This window comes from Pieris brassicae, chromosome 10 (genome assembly GCF_905147105.1).
Source record: "Pieris brassicae chromosome 10, ilPieBrab1.1, whole genome shotgun sequence".
In the NCBI taxonomy this organism is placed as follows: domain Eukaryota; kingdom Metazoa; phylum Arthropoda; class Insecta; order Lepidoptera; family Pieridae; genus Pieris; species Pieris brassicae.
In genome coordinates, this window is record NC_059674.1 from 13,531,743 (window position 1) to 13,555,163 (window position 23,421).

The following is a 23,421-nucleotide window of genomic DNA, read 5'->3' on the forward strand; positions in this document are numbered from 1 at the left end:
ATGAAACACGCGTACATTTTCGATTTTTTTTAAACGTAATTCATTTGTTTAATTGTATAACCTCCTCTTTATAGTGCTGTGAATATTCTGTGCCTTGGATGGAATTTTATAGACAAAGCCTGGTATTCATCTCGTCGAACGTATGACCTAGTTATAAAGATTGAACGTGTTTAATTTTAAACTTACCGAATATTTAAATTAACTTAAATATATAATGAAATGAGTTAGATAACGAATTATGATGTATACCTATCGATATGCGCTGACTCAATATTATGTAACGTGAAGCTTAGATTGTCTTCCAACCCTCTAAAGCTAATTTAGGCTTAATTGTATAGAACAACGTATATTGGCAAATAGTATCAAATTGTGAATATATTGACGCTGTACAAGATTGATTATGTAATTTTCTTCTAATTTGCAAAGAGGTTGATTTAGAGCTGGCGCAAGTGAGTGCCACTCATATTTAAAAATAGAATAAATCTTGTACGACTGTAAAAGCGCGCGAATCACGAGAAGCACGGGCGGGAAGTGGGTATATTCAGTTTTTTCCCCTGATACCTAGCATTCGTTACAGAGTTGTAAGCGATTTGTTGATACATACGTATTCCTTCTCTTTTTTGATTAAAGATGTATAGATGTATTCAGTTCCGAACTTGCATTACACTTTAATTATAAAAAGAGGGTAAAAATTATATAAATCAGTGGCGTTACAACCCTTTTAGGCCTGGGCCTCAGGTTTTTTTATCTGTTTCATGATCTTTTTTTAATCTAAAAGGCAAGTAGGTGATCAGCCTCCTGTGCCTGACGCACGCCGTCGAATATTTGGGCAAGCCGGTTTCCTTACGATGTTTTCCATTGGTGCACACCCGGAGATCGTACCTACGAGCTCAGGGATAAGAGTCGCACGCTGTAGCCACTAGGTGTTGGCCTGCTCAAAATGATAAGATAATGTAACGTTTCATATTCTTACTATATAATTTAACGGAAAGCTCTGATAAAACATACCAAGTAAGTTCATATATATATACGCAATAATAATATTAATTTCTTATAATAATCACATGTTTAGTGGTTATATGACGTAAAGGGAGCTATTCATTAAAAAAGTTTTATTTTGTAAAATTATTTGCAGTGCAAAGTTTAAATTGAAGTGTTGAACTGACCTTTACATTTGGCCTTTTACATGAAATACCTGCATACAGGAATAACAAGAGTTTAAAAGAAATAATCAATAATGGAGATTGCCCTTAATAAGACCTAGTCTGAACTTTCCATCCCTCTCAATCGGTCAAAGTGTCCTCTTATACCTTGTTGCGAGTAAGAAAGCTTAGCCTATGATCAGATTTATGCTGAAACAGGACTACATATGCGGAAAATGTTTTTTTAAAAGAAGATTGTGATGCTATGATCCAAGATGTTAGTTGTAAATCATATCGGTGTTATTAAAATAATTTCACTATTGTTCTCTTGTACAAAAAAAATACAAAACTTTACTAATTGTGGCTAATAGTACGTTTAATTTTGTAGAGTACCATGCTAGTAAATGAGCGCTACGGCGCCACGTAGACGATGCTACGACGTAGACCATTGTAAGCCATAAATGTTACTTGCAGGCTGTTTTTAGTTTGTGTAACTTTATTTGAACAATTATTAAATGTTAATTAAAAACTGTCTAGAAATTAAAGAGAATAACATTACCTTATCAAAAAAAGGGGAAATATTACCTAACCATATTTTTGTTTTGAATTAAATACGTTATTATTTATCAATAATAACTAACTTAATTTCCATTAATATTAATGTTGTAAACAAATGAAAATATTTCTAAGTTTGATATATATGTAAATAAATATTTGACATATACATTGCATCTAAATTTCTTATTAACTAAACGAAATTTTAATGATTTCCATGACCGGCGAGTCGCCATTTGTTATTTATACACGTGATACGGAAAATAACAGTTTTATGGTTATCGATCTTTATTTATAAAGGCTGCTTTGCAGGTTGGTAGTAGGCTATTTATAAAAAGATCAAATTATAACATATAAAAACACAACAACAGTGAAATGTTGATTAAATATTATAAAGCGATATTAAGTCCTAATTGCCCACGACTTGGCGTCCAATTTGGTACTACGCTTAGTATATGGATTATTTATTCAACATAGTAAATATAAGACTATAATTACATTTTTAATCCTATAGTGCCGGTAATTTTTTTATTATTATTTATTATGCAAAATGTTATTGCTTATTACAATCGATAAGATTGATAATGTGATTGTTTTTTAAGATTCATAGTTTTCTCATAAATAAATGAAAAAGTGGAATAAGTAAAAGTACTGAAACCCAAACCACGTGATGGTGTTAAATTTTACCTTTCTCTTAATTATAGTGTCAATCTTTCGACTAAAACAAATTTAACACTTGATACATAAGTCAAAACACTTTTTTACACGTAATTTTTGTAAGATAAAAACCTTCAAAATTGCGTACGACATAATCAAATCTTTCTTTAAAAGTTTGAAAGAAAAGCAATAAGCGCGCAGTTCTCAAGTTTAATAGCATATTAAGAATTCATAATGCCCGGCATAAAAATTAAAACATACAAATAATTTTGATCTAACGCTTTTAGAATATTTCCTAAATTGATAATTTTACGATATCGAGTCGGATAAGATCAAAATAAGTAAACAATTCTTAGTAAATTATAATTATTTTGAACGTGGACACGCCACACAATATTCTCCAAGGCACAGATTTTTTACGTTTTATAATTCAATTTTTATATTAATTTATTGCGATTAAAATAAAATATTTTTATTTCCTTCCAGATTTAAACATAAACGCAAACGTCACAATCGCTGTCAATTAAAATATGTAATATGAAGTAATGATAAAGTGACAGATGAATCAACGATATGGCACTAGAATTACGGGGGTTTCTAAGCGGGGGGATTATTATCATAAAAGGGGGCTAAGCTATCACAGCAGGGGACTTTTTGAATATAGAAGGCTCCTTTGGATGTTGGTTAAGGGGGGGTCGGTGTATAATGGTCGGGGGTTAGTGACAATGTGTATGTGGTTGTGTGTTCTGGTGGGGATTACAAGTGTTGGCGCAAGTGAGTTTCCTGAAAGAGAATGCTGCGATCCAGTATACCCCCCAGTCACGGTGACCACGTCATCGCCTCCTGTCACCCATCCTGTCGGAAAGATTTCAGGTAAGTTAAATTTGTTATTGAGATTTTGAAATACTAATTTTACTTAAATGTTTCTATCTAGAGTAATTTTTTGTATTAAACTTTCAAGTGTCGTTTTTTAAACATAAATACGTATAAACAAATTAGTAGTGTTCATTACTTCTACAACCGCAAAATCTTCTTCAAGGTTATTAAATAATATCCAGTGGCGCTACAATCATTCAGGACAGGGCCTTAGATTTCTCAAATTGCCTTTTACATGTTTATTATCAACATCATCATTGTTCATCACTTCTGTACATTGTAGAGACAAACTTTATACCGTCGTCTAAATGCGCAACCATCTTAGACAGACGGCTATTTACTTGATGACTTTTTGACATATATAAAAATAAATAATACAAAGTTATTGAACTTTTCAAAACTTTAAAATGCCACGTCACTGTATAACTATCAGTGTTGTCACCGTCAGTAATACACTGTCACCAGGCTTAATTAATAATGTCACACTACGGACATCCAATGTTTACTTACTGTCAGTTGTGAAATACTGAGTTCATTGTTTACGAAATCGGTGTCTATCCCAACATTTAAATTCTATTTTTAAAGCACAGTGACAGTGCGTGATAAATGTATGCGAATTCTGTTAGTATTTTATAATACATTTTTCTTTACTCGATACAGGATTTGGATTCAATGAGTGTGTAGACGTTATAAATCAACTCTAATAAAAAACAATAACAAAGTTAAAATTCCAATACAGTACTCATTCGTCTCTTTTTGTCAAATAAACGCTGTGAGAAAACGAGATACATTACTGCTTTGACGGTATACATTATGCATACATTTGTTAGTTTAATGTATTCTATTATTCCTAATAAAGGCTTTATATTTTATAAGCTTTATATTTAAATCTACATGAAACACCATCATAGTATAAAACACTAAACCGTTAAACCGTAGCTTAGATACGACAAATTAACCACTGCATTTCTATTAACTGTGGCAACAACACACGTCGCCAATGATGAATTGCAAGTTGAAAGGCTTGCTTGTATTATTGTGAAAAACTAGGTCAAGTCAGGGCTATTATTCTCACAAGTTTTGTTGCCCTCGCGCAGCTATAATTAATTTACATTATGCAATACAATTAAAGTGAAACAGAAGTGTAATTTGGGGTTAATTTTTACTTTTTGGAATTTTTGAGTCTTCGTCATAAACGATAATTATATAACAGAGTTAGCTGTTTAGAGACTGCAACATACACACATTTTTGATTGTGTTTCATAAGACGTTTTTTTAATGCTGTGTCTTGTCTATGAATCCGTTACAATTATTGATTTGCAGCGAATCTAGGCCCTAAGTCTTTCACGCCATTTTTATTAGTATTAAGAATTATTTATTATTGTATTTTGACCTGAACATTTCACTTGATATATGATGAAATATATATTCAAGTATAAATATTCGAGACACATAAAATTACCTATACAAATCGTAAAATTGTGTCTGCCCCACAGTAAAATATACGATTAATACCAATTTTAAAACACGGCTTTCCGCTTTCAGCTTAATTTTAAACAATAGCAGTTCATTTATACTGTTATAGGTGAGAAAAATTCAAGGGTCATTAACTTTAACCCTTCACTCGGGAGCCATTTTCACATAAACCTTAGCACCTCCCATTTACCAACCTCATTACCTAATGGAGGCTAATCTTTTAAACTACACACTGAAACTTATGTAGGCATTAGTTGTGGTACAAGGTAATATTTCTTGAGTTGGCAAGGCTGTTATAATGGGAAATGTTTTTTATTGCATAAATAATTATTATTTATGTGTTAAAAAAGAACCCTATAGTAATACCAAAATATCAGAAAACAAGAGAAAAATAAAACAAAAGAAGTGAAGAATGTTAACCAGCGGTTTTACTTATGAAAACAGTTTCTTCTTGTTTTTTTAGGACTTGTCATTTGGACTGATAATCACGCTATTCTTATAACTAGTGGGGCAGACATATTATTGTACCCGTTGTTTTTATAATATTTTGACCCAAAAGTGTTCAGCTTTGTGTTACTATGAAAAAGTTTAGTTGAATTGACCTCCAGGGTATGGTTATCGTCAAAAGGAATGAAATAAATAATAGTTTCTTTTTAATAAACAAAAAAAATATTAAATACTACACTCATTTAATGTTTTCTTTTGTTTTTTATGAAATTATAATGCAAATTAAAAAATCATCATAACCTCGTATCCTTGGCGCCTAATAATATATATGGTTTTGAAATAAAAATAAAAGTTTTCCTAAAATAAATACAGTAATGTAAAAATGTTATCCTTAAAAATAACTAAGTTAAGCTAGTGCACGACGAAATAAACTATTTAACACCTCTGCCTTGATATCATTTTAAAATATTTTCTAGTGTAGATTTTATTAATTTAAAATTGTGAGCTGTTCGCCAAATTTTTTCTCTTGTTCCTCATTATGCGGAGATTAATTGATGTTTCTTGACCTTTCACGGTCCAATTAGTGACCAAGTCTACAAATTGCAATATTCAGATAGTTTATCTATTCTAATCTAAAGAGGAAGTATTTGATTGTTTGTTTGCATTGGATCGGCTCTAAAACTATGGGACTGATATGCTAAATTCTTTAAACATAAATCTACAAATCATCTGCCGCGTCATATAAATATCGACGTTTTTCCATTTTGGTGCGGAGTTTGCGTTGCGTCGTTAATAACATAATAGTGTGTATTACATATCATTAAGGACAACAACATCGGATGTTTGTCTATCATTTGTCTTTAATTTTCCTTTACCAATAGAATTTCGTGTGTGGATTAAAAAGTTACAGAGGAATTACAGGAGATAAAACAACATGTCTTATGAGTCGTACAAATCATTAAAAAACGGTTGAGCCTTGATGAGCATTTGGCTTGATCTAGTTGGCCATCAACATCTTCAACGGAATCTAACATTTGGTTGGATTATCGATAGCGATTTTGAAGGTTATAAAATAAATGTGGATGAACTAAGAGGTATATTTTGTGTATAATTGTTTCCCGGTACTATATTGAAATAATATAAAATTTTTATATAGCCTTAGTACAACAGGATCTTCACAATTATAAATGACTAATCTGTTAATAGGCGTATTGAAACTGAGTGCAATGATTGGCATACGATATGCAATTTGTCTTGCATTTAACTATAGGAAATTATATAATATATATCATTAAATGGCTGTTTCGCCTATCAAAAGGGTGTGGTTGCACTGCAGGATTACGCACTAAAAAAAGGATTATTGTGTCGCGCTGTCTTTTTATACTGTGTGTACATTAAAATACTATTCCACGAGTAAAATATCTTGACTATCTGAATTAAACACACAATAATACACTGAAGTTCAATTTTCATTCTGTCTAATATTGACACTGTAAACAATTTAAACTTATCATTTTAATTTTAACTTAATTTTTTAAGTATTATAAATAATATTATAATGAATGTGGACGGAGAAAATGAGACCAATTTGTGTCCACGGTCACATTTAATTCTGCTTTTTTTTATAAAGAAACAAATAAATGCAGATCCAATAACATTAGACAATTGTTTTTTAGATGCTAAAACCTCAGGATTTCCATTTAAACTTTTTCTGCTATCGAACTAATATACGTCATATTACAACGTACTAGAAACAGAATATGGTTGGCGGTTGCCCTGAGACATGTCAAATTCATCGCCGCATTAAACCCGTACATATCAAGATATATTTTCGCATTTCCCAACTTGATTATGTTTAATAAAATAATATAGAGATCCGCTATCACTAGCACAACGCCCACTGAATCTATTCAGCACGATAGCTATATGAATATAAATGAATCTCCAAATTTGTTTATCGATGCATTCTATACTAGTAGCATACCCCGATGTTAAGCACAATCTGGCCTTATGGTCGTGAAATACTTTGTGATAGATAGTCTTTGTATATATAGATAAATTAACAAAATATACATCATTCTAATTAATCATTACCAAAAACCAAACATTCTAGGCTTTTGGTTATGATTCATGATGGTATGTTGGTAAAATATATTTACGCTCCAACCAACATAATTATTATACTATTACTTGTTGCTATTAATCAATTTTTATATGTATTGAAGAATGAATGAGATTGAATACCTGAATTTTGTTGTTGAAATCAGAAGGATTATTTTTGTTGTTACTTGTCTTCGAAATGAGAGTTTAGTTCTGACTTAAAGCAAGCCAATGTCTGACCATGGTACACAACACAATTACAGGAAACTATTCATTATAAACTTGAGGAACAACAGCCTTAATTTGACAGTCATAGCAGCAGATTAGTCCTTAAACATAGCGTTATAAAAGTTCCTAATAATTATTCCTAAAATAACCGTTCACAACAAGGTTGATACGTCACTTTATATTCATAACGACGACAAAGCGCCACTTAGGTTCGTTTGAAAACGATAATCATGTACTTGTTTATATTTATTGCCTATTAAATTCTGAATTTCAATTTGGATCTCAATAACAACGTATTGGGATTTTCTTAAGATTAATCGTAATAATATTTTAATTCCTTTGACAATTATAAATGGACAATTAGTTTTATGCGATTGGGTGTATTTCAAAAGATTTTTGACATTTCTATAACTGGTTTAAGTTTCTTATCCTAAAATGCTTACTAAAACTATTGGTAAATTATGTTTAAGGATCTAGGAATGTTCCAAAGTTTGATTCGCGTTATTAAAATTATGAAAACATTAAAAAATTGTAATACATAAATAAATAACATTGTAACTGTTTCCTTGTCGGCTCTTCTGTATAGAGATCTTTGCAAAAAATTCCTAGCTAGTGGGAAATTGTTATCTGGTGATATTGTTTAAATGAGACACTCATTTGTGGTGGTTCGACTTTCAAGACTGACTTTTGTTACAAGAAATAGTTGGACCTTTCGCTGCGACACACTGTAGGTAAAGATTTAATTAATAATTTAATGAAAGCAGTGATTTTCTAGAAAATATGCTTTTATAGTGCAGGTTATTGAGTTATTATTATTAAAGTTTCTTCTTTTGTCGCGTACCAAAAGGTCATGTTAGTGTTGCATGCATTTTTCCATTCCCTACTGTCTTCGGAAAGCTTAAATGCTTATATGTAATACCAAGACCTATTAGAATCTTATCTTGGTCGGTCCAACGATAAGGGGGTTCATATTCATATTCATATTCAGCCTCGGGGTCCCTTACAATCTAGGGTAGATTCTAGAGGACCCTTCTACCTACCCTACCTATTGATTATTAGTTATTACATCTACATTATTTGAAAGATTACCTGTAAAAAAAATATACGCAAATCTTTTGAAACTAAATCCGAGAGACTACAAAGAGTAACATGAAATTTGAAACCAAGAATCACAATATACATGATATTTGAATGCTAAAGCCTTCAAACGAAGCCTTCAGTGTAATATTTGCATGAGTTACACAGTCTAGACGTTTTATATCTAGAAAATAATGGAATTTCTGAGTTTTGCATGATTTAAGTAATATAGACGAAGTATTTAGAACTAAATATTTTTGTTGCTATGAATTTTACAACTATTATGTGTAATTTAATTTTACTCATCATGGCATCATCTCCTTCTTAGACGAATTCTTTAGTCTTATTTAGTATTTTTAACGCAACATACCTCAGGCCTCCTGCATTTTGGACTCAATTAGGTCCAAGGCAGCTCCATTCTATCAACTTATCATTGGTCTACCGGACTATCTCTTGCAGTCAAAAGCAGAGACATTTCAGAGGCAAATCTAAATATGAGTTGGCGTTATCAATTTCAAAGTTCACTTTTGTTATGAACCTAATCTAATCTATATACTACATTTCATATATTTGGCATATAAAATTGGCAGCGAGTCTGACACAAATTTTACATTTTAAAAACAATCAAGTTGTATAGTAAAATAAGTTTATAGTTTATGTATTTTCTAAATATAGTGGAATATAATACTATCTACACAACAGGCGGCCTTATATTAGCTATAATCATTTTTTAGTTTTTTTTTAAATTATGCCCTGATTATGAATATTAAAGTTATTAAAACATAAAAAAGTTATCTTCACACATGAAAGCTCATGTAAGGTATAAAAAATGACCCATTTTGAACAAAAGGGGTGAGTATGGAAATAAAAATAAAGTAATATTAGAGAGTGTATTTTTATTGGGGTTTGTGACATATTGAAAAGGGTAGTTTATTTATGAATAAGACGCATGCAAGTTATTAACATTATACATGCGAACCATAAAAATTAATTTTGATAAACGTACAAATTTAGAAATAGAAATTTAATTTAAAATTGTATTATTTTTTACTCCTTAATAAATGTCGTCGTTTATTCATTGTTTATAGTGATTACTTTTTTAAATTATTTATACTTATGATGTGATTCTAATCAGAATTTTAAAGCTGCGCAATTTTACTATTCAGTCTCATTAGAATAGATTCTATTAACATATACCCCGTCTTCGTGCATTGTTCACGATTAAATGTAAAAACTGCAGGAAATTTTATTGTATCAAGTATAATATTTTTAGGTGTTGGCCTCTGTCTGTATCTGTTTTTTTTTGATTTGTAAATCTAATAGGCAAGTGATGGGTACTAGGTGATCAACCTCCTGTGCTTTTTGGGTCTAAGGCAAGCAAGTTTTCTTACGATGTTTTCCTCCACCGTTCGAACGAATATTAAATGTGCAGATAGATACAAACTCTATTGGTGCACAGCCTGGGATCGAACCTACTACCAACAATGCTCATACTGTAAGTTTAGTTAAATATTCCGTAATACCTGCCGTATAATACATAAAAAAAGAAGTATAAACTACTGGACAAATTAAAAAGTGAAAAACTTAGAATAGTTTCATTACAGACACTTACACTAAGAGCGTGTTATATTAAATTAATTTTGCCGGGAGCCCTTGGCACATAGCCAGATACTATCCTGGTAAATGTGTAAAATAATTCTGAGATTCTATTTTTTTATCGCCCCAGTGCTGCCTCTACATATGAAGATGAAACTGATTTTAGTAGACATATACATATTTTTTATTGAATTAGTCAATTACTAGACTAATAATTTTAATAAAAGACCATCTTTATACATCTTTTTACAGTTTGTATAGAAATTATAATGAATAAGTTGAAATAGCGCCCTCTATAGAGAACACAACAAATTTAGTCAAGTTGACCTACTTCATTACAGCTTAGGGCAACTTTCAGTCAACATTGCACTGTACTAATATTTCTGACCGATTCCGCCTCAAAGTTTTAATTAAATACGAAATTGTAATTATTTTATTACTGTCAGCGCCAACGCTTTTTGGTAGTTTTGTAAAATGGTTGAGTTATTCATTACAATTTTGTTTTAAGACTAACACTTTGTTTTACTCGTAGAATTGCATTAAACATATATGTAATAACTTCTATTGAAAGCTGTCAATGAAAAATAAAGAGAGGCCGCCTCTTTTTTTGTTCGATGAAAGTTGGCATGGGCTGACAGGAAAATGCGCAGGATAGCGAAAGGTTGAGACGGTACGAGGAAAAAATAAAAGTTTTAATTTAATATAGATATAGTGTATATGCGTAGTATGTTACGTAACTACGGTGTTGCTTAAAAAATTTTACTGTATTGATCTCATGTTGTATTTGAATTAAAAACGTCAGGACAGTATAACAACGACACAACTTATACACATAATATAAATGAACAAATATCAAATCATCAGTCATTGTTATAGTAAACAATAATTTCAATAACTTACCTTAACTTCACCTAGGTAACACTGTCAATGTAAGAAAATGAAAAACGGCTTAATGTAGAAAGTCGCCAATATTTTTATTGTTTTTCGAAGTAATCTCCATTCCTCTCTACACATCGCCGCATTCGATGGAACCACTGAGAAAAGCAGTGGGTCTATTCTTCCTCCAGTGGGTCTCTTCAGGGCTCGTAAAGCGAATGCCTCGAATTTTATCTTTAGTTCTTGAAACAAAAGTCGCAGGTCGCCAGGTCAGTACTGTATGGTGGATGACTCATTGTCGACACCTGCGATAATGAAATATTCAACAGTCCGTTTTGCGGAGTGCGCTGAAGCATTGTCGTGGTGAAGGAGGATCCTGTTTCGAGGGTGCTGCTGGCGAATTTTTTCCAAGACAACTTCTTCCTTTCTTTACCTTAGTTGGCCGACCCGATCCACTGAGCTGATTGTCTTTTGGCTTCGGGTCCGTAGCAATATACCCAGCTTTTATGCCATGTGACGATGCCAAATATAGCATTTGAGTCACCGCTGTTGAACTTACCTAACATTTGGCGACACCAGTCCATGCGATGATGTTTCTGGTCGTCGGTTAGAGTATGGGGAATCCATATAGTACAAAGCTTTCTGACGCCTAAATGTTCGTGTAATATTTTTTGAACTTGTCTCGTACCAATGCCTAGGCTTGCCCGTATCTGCCCACCTATCAAGGTCACTCTCTTATCTTCCTCTATCATGCGTCGCACAGCACTGATCTTATCTTCAGTAGTCGCAGTTAAAGGACGTCCCTCAATTGTAAATAGAGTCACGAGATGGGGCTTCATTAAGAAATGCTGATCGCGGCCTATCATAGCTTTGTTATTGAGTAAGCCCACATCGAAAGTAGATAAATCATTGACCGAAAATTTTCTCGCGTTAGGTTAATTTTCACGTGTAACAAGAGTTTTAGAGTTGCCGCATATTCACAAAAACAAATGAATGCAATATACTACATTAGATTACCAAAGAGTTCTAAAATTGAAATTAATAAAAAGTTTTCATGAGCAATGTTTCTAACTGGCCAGTTTTAGTCACGTAATAAGTATAAAACATACAGAAAAGGCGTAATTTTTTTAAAATGTTTGCATTCATCAATATCATTTCATGGAGAAAAATGTTCAATCACACAGTACAGTGCAATATGTATTTCGTGCCAAAGTATAATTATTAAGCATTGTAAGGCGTAATTCGCTACCACTTAAAGTTAGACTTCAACAGCGTCAAATCATAAGATCTTCATAATACAACTTTTTCTAGCAAGTTTAGATTTTTATTTGAGCAGCCTAGTCACTTCGCTAAAGAATGAACCTAAAAGGAAAAACCAAGCCAAGTAATGACAATGAATCGGCAGTGGTACATTCCAGTGATCTTCAAACAGTAACAAGTGTCTCAAAAGAAAGTTAACAATAAATTCAGAGCGTTATGTGAAAATGTTAAACGACTTCTTGGTGCCGAAACTTCAATACTTTCCTGGCCAAAACCAAAGAATGTGGTTCCAGCAGGACGGAGTTAAGTCACACACGTCCAATACGTCTCTGCCACGAGTTCGTGAATTTTTCTCATGCAAATTGATCTCCAGGAGAGATAAACGCTCCAGGTTTTATTATGGGGTCATCTTAAATCTAAAGTCTACGCCAATAAGCCGACTTCTCTGGCGATTTTGAAAGAATATATCCGTCACGAAATGGCAGCCATCACTTAGTCTACCTGCCGAGCCGTCATAAGTAATTTTATTGTTCGTTTAAATGAATGCCTCGAACGCGAGGGTCTACATTTGGACGGTTTATTTTTAAGGAATAAATTTCCAAAATGTGTACTTTAATAATAAATAAACACTTTTTTGATACAGAACTTACTCTTTTTTAAATCAATCAACTATATTTATACCTTTTGAGACTGCGTTAAATAACGTTTATTTTAAGCTTATTGAAACTTAAGGCAAAAAGAGTAAAAAATTGCTTCGTTTTGCAACAAGGTATCAAATATTATTTATTTAAACTACATCTTCAAAGATATTAAAATTTCACGAAGCCATTTTGCTCAACGAATGACGTCGAGAATATTTTCTCAAGATTTAGTTCCGTTTTTAGCTTCCTCGCTTTGTAAGAACCGAATTCTCAAAAGAGAAGTTGAATGAAGTTAAAGAAAGAAATAATTTGTGATATTTCATATATTTCTTTTTATGTTTTTAAACTATTAACCATTGATGTTAGCTAGTTAATTTATATTTAAATTTGTGTAAAGATTCTTCCATTTGTCTGTTTCAATAATTTCTCTGTTTTTCTATTATCAATACTAAGTGTTCATTCCTTATCAAGGTGACTGGACAAATAAAGCCAGCTTCAAATGCTCTTGATGCAATTAGAAGTGAGTTAGCAAAAGTCTAACCAGTATCAGCCTTGATACTGCATTGAAATTCTTCTAAGTCTTAATAATGTTTAATAAAAATAAAATGTCTTAACAATATTAAACAATTACACATATTGTGTCATATATGTACAAAAAGTCGGGGACTAGGAATAAATAAGTTCGTAAATATTCAAAAAATCAAGATTTTAAAGTATAAACTAAACATCTCTCCAATGTTGGCATTATTACCCAAAGGTATTCAAATATAACAAAGTCTAATGTGATCAGGTTGGAATTGACACCGATTCGATTACAAAGGCACGGGCCCCAAAACCGATTACCAGGCTTACCCACAAAGGTTCTATAGACATTATATTATACTGAATAGATTTGTTCTAAGCTTTGACGAGAAAGCTTTCTATGTATCTAATATTTAAATATCACATCAACACCAAAACGACTTTATGTTTTTTTCACAATGCACTAGGAACATTCTCTTATCTATCATGCGTTCTCTCTGGTAAGTCCATCGGTTGTTACACTTTCTGGCTGTGTGTCCCGCCCAACGCCATTTCGGGCGGCACACTACTTTAACTGCGTCTATAATTTTTATTTTATTTCGTATTGTTGTACATTTACATGCTCCTTTCGGCTGATCGTTGAAATCTTTGTATTTTCTTTATTATTTCAGTTGTGATAGGCTATTATTGGTAGCTTTACAGTAGTGTAGGTGTCAAAACAGAGAAAGAGAAAAAAAAAGAAATAAACTATTCAACATAACAATGTTTTTCATGGTTTTTTTTTTCAAATATTTTTAAAATTTTTAAGTTATTATTATGGTTTTGGGTATATTTTCAACTGACCATAAAAAATAAGGTTATCGGTTTGATATTGATATTGTTGGAATTGAATAATATTTCAGTATGATTAACGTAAATATTCGTGCGATTGCTAAATTTTATAAGTGTATGCTTGTCGACAAATTTTTCATTCATCAGGTATATTTCAACCAAGGTCTCTATATATATAAGTTTCATCAAAATCTGCTCAGTAGTTTTAGAAACTTGGACATCCACGCATTGCAGGAGACTTATCATTGGGTCTGTTTAATTTATATGACTTTTGTTAGGACTTAAAATACATTAACACCACCAACGCATAAACGTTTCTACCCTTGTACTTTACGTAATTATTATGAGTGGATGGTTCTTTGAATTTCTCAACAAAATCTGCACATAATAAGGGAATGACGTTCAGCATCATTAGGTCAAATTAAGTTAACCCTAAAATGATGAGTCAGATAATAGACCGACGATTGTGACAGTTCAATGTCATACCGCTCGCGTGCCCCCGAGCCGTTACCGACCAATTCATTTGGTTGCCCCTGACTTTCCCCGAGAGTTCCTGATATGCCAAATATACAGGTCATGATAGGGTTGCCGATTTTGGAATAATATTTGCTAAATGTTTATATTTATCGAAATACGTTTTTTTAATAGAGGAAATCGCTTACTATAAATTTACTATTGCTTGCCACTTCGTTAATACTTATAAAAAAAACTTTTAAGTTACCATAAAGGCAAATGATTATATTGTCTTTTATTTACGCAAGTAATACATTGAGAATAAAAATACATTTTAACAGCAAACATTACTATCTCTCTTAACAGTCACGGCTAGTCGTAACTAGGTAATAATAAGAATTTATAATGTTTAATATTGAAAGTTAAAAACACAAAATCTAACAATAACACATAAATCTAAGCAATAAGTTTATGAATTTAATAATGCGCTAAAAGGAATAGATAACATTATAATAATTTTATATTATATTACGCCAAGTTGTATATTAAATCTAGTAATAATTCGACAATTTTTCAAGAGATTCTGAAAGATGAACACACAACCCTACTCTGTATCCATCTATGTAAATGCTCTTTTTCAATTCACATGTCTTTATTACGCGCTTCGATACATTTTGAAAATAGAATTACTTTTCTTTGTTGTACTTTTTGTATTTAGATCACAATTGATATTTAATGGTGGAAAAACACGCAACGAATAGAAATAATGTTCCAAACATTGTACAGCAGTAGACGACTATACGCATCTGACGTGGTCCGTAGGTAGTCTTAATAGCTGGTTTCCCCATTATTAAGACTCATCCAGTTGAGGTTATACTTTGTCTACACTTCTGTAATAGGCAAATATTAAGTGAATTTATAACTCGCATTTAAATTAGAGATACTACAAACTTATAAGGGCTGGAATCTCTCTTTATGTTACATTTATTTATTCACTAAATATACATACATACGTAATCTGTGAACGGTGGTGGAACAGATTATGTTGGCCCTAGACATAGAACATAAAGCATATAAAAGTTCCGCGCGCATTGATGCGAAAATTATAAGAGTTGAGCAACCAATTCAGCCCATATACGATTACGTGCAATCAATACGAACAAGAGTAACCCTTCAATGGCATTCAGGCTGATTCTATTTACCGAGACCCCCTTAGTGGGGGGCTAACAACGCAGATCTAATGGTTACAAATTGCCGCGCAAAGTTTAACGGAATTACTATTTTAGAATTTAGAGAGGAATTTTATCTTAACGATTGGGATTTGTCGATTAGAGTAGATTGAGTGATGAGGTAACGTAGATACGGAATTTGACAAGATTAATGATATTCAAAGGCCGGCGACGCATTCGCGTGCAGTGCGACAGACTTTTACTATCAATGGCGGTGATACTTCACAGCAGATGAGCCTCTTGTCTGTTTGTCTTGAATTTAATATTTAAAAAATAATAATTTGTTCAGTAACTTATATAATCTATGTAACTCCAAAGTATTTAAAATTTCGTGTTTCTATGTTTAAGTACATCAACAGAAAATCGATTTGACGTTCGAAATTCAAATGTTACGGATACATCATTGTCCATTACATAGAAGATTATTTTAGTCGGCTCATTCATATGAATCCTAAAAACCAGAAGTTAGATAATATTTTTAACACATTTATTTGTGAAGAAACACAAATAAATGTTACGCATAACAAAATAATAAATAATATTTCATGTTTATTGTCGGTTTATACGAAGACGCAAGTTGTCACAACATTTTGTATATGACTAGCTTCGTTCGCGTGGAAACGGTAACACTGTAAAAAAACAGATATTAATCACAATTTAATGTCACTACTGCCTTACATTATTGATGAAATCAAGCATTTACCTATTTATCTATCGGTACCATTAATCATTTTATTATCGTACATATATTAATGTAATATTGTTAGTGTTTTTAGTAGGGTTATTAAAATTAGATATATATTTAAAACATAAAGTATTGATTCAAAGTATGCTTTTTTATTTAAAATTTAAATCAGTTTGAGGGCCGACTGAGTCTTGAGACATAGCGCGAACAAAATCGTTTGTTAAAATGCAAAGCATTTTTGACGTACGGGAGTTAGTCAAAGTCAATGTCAAAAATCATTTATTCATATAGGTAACACAATGTATACTTTTGAAAGTTAATAAAAAAGAAATATACATTAAATGCTTCTAATTATACCTTTACTGCCATTTAGTCATAAGGGCTAAAAGTGACTCAACTGTAAATATTACCCTTTGGTTGAAGATTAGTAAAATGCGGTCTTCTTTGTAAGACTTTTTCTCAAAAAATATGGATATTGATAGCCTTCTAAATCCACTTCTTTATGATGGTACGATTTACATATAGAGATCCTAAGAAGGTATTATGTGGTGTAGGTAGTTTTTTTTTTTAATTTTGACTATATAACATTTTATACTACGTCATAATATAATGACCTGCCCTTGTCTCATTTTAATCGGTGTGTATTAACAGGCCTTTGAGGATAGAAATTTTTCTCGCATGTTAATGAAGCTTCCGGTAGAAGCTAGAGGTGTATTATTTTAATTATTTGCATATTAACGAAGTAATTACTATGTGAAATTAGTTTGTTTGCACAGTGCTTTAGTATCCTGCTAAGCTAATGCATCTCTAACACTCAAACATACGTATATACGTATACATTATTGTGCTAGTTTGTCTTGAAAATGTTTTGTAATGTATACACAAATTAATATTTAGGTTATTTATATTTTGCGTATGTTAGGAAAGCATGAATTTCTTTCCATGTGTGTATATTTTAATACAATCCACTTTTTATACATACAATTGATTAATCTATTATGATACGTTGAAGGAAAATAAAAAGTACGTTCTCTTTATTAATTTGACGATTCGAGATTTTTAGTATGGTTAACCTCAGTCCCAACGCGATTATCAGAAAACCTTTTCCATAACCGGGAGGGAATAATAAATTTTTACGATTTAGAAAATTAGAGCAATATTTCTTAACGATGAAACCCTTTCTAAACTCGTTAAAAGAATATTAGACGGACATTTTTATAATGAAATAGCGTGTGTTCAATATGTTAATACATTCAAAATTATATAAAGGTTTATGGTTGTTTTAGATTTTATTAGTTACTGTTTTATTTCGTTGGTCTTAAAAACTTTGTTACGTTCGTCCTCCATGGTCGAAGGCTATACAAGTAAAATTTGGGATTACAACTGCTTATTTTGTAACAATATAAATCTATCTATATAATGTGCTGTAGAACATTAAAGAAGGCCTGCATAATCGTACATTAAGCCTTTAATAGCTATTGAATCAAATCAAAATGTAATTTATTCATTTACTTACTACAATATACGAATGTAGGTCAAAAATAATAATCGAATTGTGTTTTTGTTAAACGATATGTCATTAATAAAATATATTTGATCTAATAGAGTAGTGTTTATGTAAATGTATTGAAGTATTGTCGCCCTTGGGGCTTGGGTGGGAAAAAAATTTGAGGGTATCGAACTGTAATTTCAACCAGAATCCTCTTATTATAATAATAACAAATAATCTTTATTTTTCTCTCACATATACATACAAGGTTATTATGATTAAACTAAGAAGATAATATTTCTAAGTGTCACCACCACCACCACCGGACCGGAACACGTACAATCAGGTCATTGTCATAAGATACAATAGAAGAAAATAAGTAAGTGCGAAATGAAAACATTACAAACGGAGTCGTAAAAATTATTTTTGTGTGTGTGTGTGTGCGCATGCGCGTGTGTGTGTATGTGTGGGCAAGTGGGTGTGTTACAGGGTAGGAGTTATTAAATCTTCTGTTTCATCAAAACTCAACGTCTTCAGCCAATTAGTAACCGTTTTTTACATTCATATTAAGATAGGGGGTAAATGGTAATTTTTTCATTTAATTTATTATATAGGTTAGGAAACCAAAGAATCTTTGCGAGAAAGAAGTTGTCCATTGTGTAATACGACAGCAAACTTTATGTTTAATCCGCTTGTTTATATTTAATTCGGGGTCGTAACTAGTTTTATAATGTTGTTTTAAAACTGTGTTGAGGAGCAATCATTGACTAATTAATTAATACAACGGCTAAAGCTCTTTAGTGGAAAAAATAAACGATAAGGAATGACTTACTTTTACCACTGCTCTTTGGGTTTTTTCAAGTTTTAGTAGATTGGTTTTGAAAGCACCTCTCCACACAGTGATACAATAGCTTAAAATTTACTGACATAAAGCATGATATACAATAGTAGTAGGTGATCACTAAGCGGAGTCAGTTAACGACTACAAGACTTTTATTATTAACATTCTATAACAGTTATTGCAATATTGCGTCAAAAGAAATATATTTCTATTACAGTAAGCTCGACTCACTGGCGCCGAAAGCTTATCGATCATAGAGTAATTACCTTCTTGTCCGGTTTATTTTGTTTGCGACAAACGTAATTTTCTAGGCCCCTTTTATGGTCCTAAATTAGGGGAACTTTCTAGGAAATTCCCCAATTAAATTTCCTGTTGAAACTTAGTTCAAAAATAGAACTAAAATACTTTGCTGTATATAAAAAGCGTGATTTTTTGATAATCAAGTGATATTTCTGTTTGTTATTTTTATTTCATTTATCATTTTTAAGGTAAGGAATAAACCAAATCAAACCTTTGCGCTGTATGTGATTAATAAATATAGGTAGATTTGTTTAATCATTTATTGTATTTATTTCCACTTAAAAACAAAAAGTTGTACCTAAGTATGGAAGCCAATGGATTTGGTTGGAAGAAGGAAAGAGAGGTCTCTAAGAGATTAAATTTAAATAGACATACAATCGTCTTTTGGTAATTATGAAGCGTATAACTATAAGTTAAATTTCTTGCCAAGACTTACATTTAAATCTACAAACAAACTTGTTCGACTTAAGTCTTTCAAGTTTCTATACAACTTTAACAAGTAAGTCTGAATTGAGAGCGCCTAAGTACATTTTCTACGTCAAAGAAAGAAAATGATCGTACGTGTAATATTAACATAGATGAGTTTCACATGTAACATAATGATTTTTACAATAAAAATCTTTATATTCATGACATCTTTATTGTCTTACTTATTAATATCCAAATCATACGAAATTGCGAAAGCCTTTTTAGCTATTTAAAGCTTATAAGCTTTATTTTTGAGACAAGGCCTGCTTAATATCAGTATCTTTTTTCTTATATGAAATTCATATTCTTATATGAATTTAATTATAATTTAAAATAACTTAAGAAGTCATATGTAACACGGTGTAATGGCCATAGCTCATTACAAACATTGTGTAAAACAAAAAACTTGGCGATTAAAAAGAGTGGCGGAGAGTTTATTGCCAGTTCTTCTTTTCGGTTCTACGTCATTCATTGAAGAATTGGCAGTAAATGTAAAATTAAATAAAAATCAATGGCGCTACAACCTTCAGATTTCTGTATATGTTTCATGATCATTTGTTCATCTAATAGGCAAGTAGGTGATCAACCTTCTATGCCTGACGGACGCCGTCGACTTTTTTGGGTCTAAGGCAAGCCGGTTTCCTCACGAAGTTTTCCTTCACTGTTCGAGCGAATGTTAAATTAGAAGCATTTATTATGTATTTATTTTTTGACGTTCATAAGTGTACAATGTGTTACCTATGAATAAATAATTTTGACTTTATACGTGAGGCAAGTAAGGTGAGGGGTGAGTAAGGAAAAGATACTTGTCCGAACAGTCCATTACTTTTTTATACGTTCACCTTAACACGCATCGAATGATTCTTCTGTACCACAAAGATCGGTTCTGGGGCCGTAGATACACAATCATATACTAGAATAATAAGTCCTGAGTACATATTTCGTTACAATATCTTCTTACCAGGAATAAATATTAATATTATCAGCCGTAAGGATTTGGAGAAATTCTATTAGTTTGGGAACAAAGAGAGACAGTTCTCAAAAACGGCACTAAACAGTCACTATAAAATTCTAAATAGTGTACGTAACTATTATCAATTATAATTAACAAAAAGTATATATCAAAATAAAAATGTGTCTATCGTAACCCGAGTAAATCTCAACAATGACACAACTAATAAATATGACGTTCGGCCGAGAAAAAATATTTGGGATCAAACATTATTAAATTGAAATTATGCATTTCGAACATCTTCTATTATATCATTATTGTGTTGGAGGATACTTACGCTCGCGAGTAAACATGGTCAACTAGAATTGTGACGATGTTGAAAAATAAATTGATCCAAAAAAGTAGTGTTGAGTGTAGGTATTCGGCGTTTCACTAAATTGATAGCGTCGTGACTGGTGGTTTAAGTTGGAAGTGGAAGTAATTTTTCCGTACTTAATTTAATGACCAGCACACACCCGTAGCAAGAGCCCTCTACCCCACTTAGAGCACATAGGACCTTAAGTCACACATATATAATATAGTGCTATTCGTTTTATTTTTTATTTTTGAAGTGAAACTTCTTTATCGGCGTTAGAAAAAAATACCGTCATATTTTTAGGTTACGCGTCACATTTTTCCGTTACGTAGCATCTTTTTCTTGTCCCTACCACGGTTGATTCGAAGAGATTAGAACCCATTAATAACAAAAATATATAATAACTATAACAATGACAGTAATAAATCTATTACAAAAAAAATTCTGTGATAATCTTAGTAGTAATAAGGTAAAATTAAATGATTGTATTATTTGTATTCATGTCTATGATAATAAAAACCTTTTGTTAAACTTTATTTATTTTATTTAACCCATTTCTGTAAATTTGCATATATTTTTGAAAAATAAGGTCATAAAAAAGTTTCACTTCTTACGTGTATACGCACAGATTTTTTTTATTCAATAGTGCTATGAAATATATTATGATGCGGTTTTATATAAATTTAGACGGATAAATTATAAATATTAAGTACGAAATATATTTTCTAAAAATTCCGGATTTATAAATCATGTCAATGCATGCATAATTAAATATTTTGTACTGTAATATTACCGATGATAATGACACACTGAGTTTCCATTAAATTCTTTAATATTTTTATACGAATTCGCTTCCATCTATAGTTTAAACAACATACAGACATTCAGTATATGCGTAGAATTTTCCAGACCGACCTTTTGCATGTCGTTAACAACTCTGACGGGTGTTGCAAACCTAATGTGATTGTGAGTCACAGTTTTAAATAATGGTATTACATTTTTTACGCCGAACCGAAAGAATATCTTTAACAAACTAGTTGGTGGTACGCTCTTTTATTCAAGGACCCCAAGTCAAAAATACTTCAGTGGGCAGCAGGTTCAACATAGTTCGAGTTGTCGAGGGTTACCGTTGGAATTTCAGGTCCAGCTTCAACGTCCGATAGTTCTCTAACTCAGCTGCAGGTTAATCCGAAGCACTCCTTTGAAAACATTCCATCCGATTTTTTGAAAATATAATTATGAATTTGTTAGAGAATTAATTGTACTGCACGGAGTAAAGCTGTTAATTTAATTTTTCTTACCCTTTCAATTCATTAAAACATTTTAACAAAAGTAATTATTTCATCACAGCGTAAACACTATTTGACAGAAAGAGACGAAAGATTACTCTAGTAAATGCACTTAGATTGATTTAGTTCTTGTAAGGGGGTTCGTTTTTGTAAGATTCCCGAGTTTCTATTGGGTAAAACCTGTTACGATAATATCGACATTACGTTGTAAAGTTCACATGTTCACGCGAACTTCCATTAGATTGAATGAGTTTCTTTGAAATAGCTGCAGTGGTGTTTAAATATAGAATTGACCTTAGGTTAATCGGCTTATGGAATTAAAGTGCAGTTGTCAAGCTTAATATCATATACGTTTATACAAATTAACATACTTTTAAGTTTTTATATAATACTCTATATGATTTCTTAAATAATTTTAGTAGCACAAGGGGCGCGTTTATTAACGAATATGAGTTGCTAATTTTACAGGCATGATTTCTAAGCTTTCATTCTGTCTAAATTAAAAAAAAATTAAGAATATATTGTAGCTGCAGGCACGGACCTTATCTTGTGTTCTCTCTCACAATTTGTACGGCCAGCGTTGGACGGCCTCCCACAAGGTAGACAGATAACCTGGTGAGGATGGAGGTAAAGCGTTGTTTGCCAAGCGCTAGAAACCGGCTGTACTGGAAATGTAAGGAAGAGACCTCTGTCCAGCGGTGGACGTCAGCAGGCTGAAACAAACGAACAAACGAGCACTCTATACAATGTTTATCTCCAATAACAGTAACGTTAATAATTGGTTCGTTTAAAGTCTGCCCCGAGGTACTAGACATATTTTATTTATTTTTGTACGTGAATAAATTAAATTTAAAAACACGCGCAGTCTCTCCCCATAATTGAAACAATTCAATTGATATTCTATAAATATTTACCTATACGTATTGCTCATCCATAAATTGAGTTATTTTGGGCTGCACTAACGTTCAGTGATAAGATTATAAATAATATATTTTAATACTTGCATATCAAATGAAATACCGTTCATAATTAAAAAAAACAGTTGTTGTTAAGTTATTCGTGTTAGAAACACGGAA

At 31.8% G+C, this 23,421-nt stretch overlaps 1 protein-coding gene across 1 annotated transcript in view; it reads left to right on the plus strand.

Moving 5' to 3' along the window:
* Positions 1 to 2,942: 2,942 nt before the first annotated feature.
* Positions 2,943 to 23,421, plus strand: part of LOC123715790 — a 121,495-nt gene continuing 101,016 nt past the window's right edge. Inside the window, exon 1 of the mRNA XM_045671094.1 lies at positions 2,943 to 3,227. Within this exon, the coding sequence (XP_045527050.1) occupies positions 3,032 to 3,227 (196 nt within the window). The 5' untranslated portion in view covers positions 2,943 to 3,031. The remainder of the gene's footprint in view (positions 3,228 to 23,421) is intronic.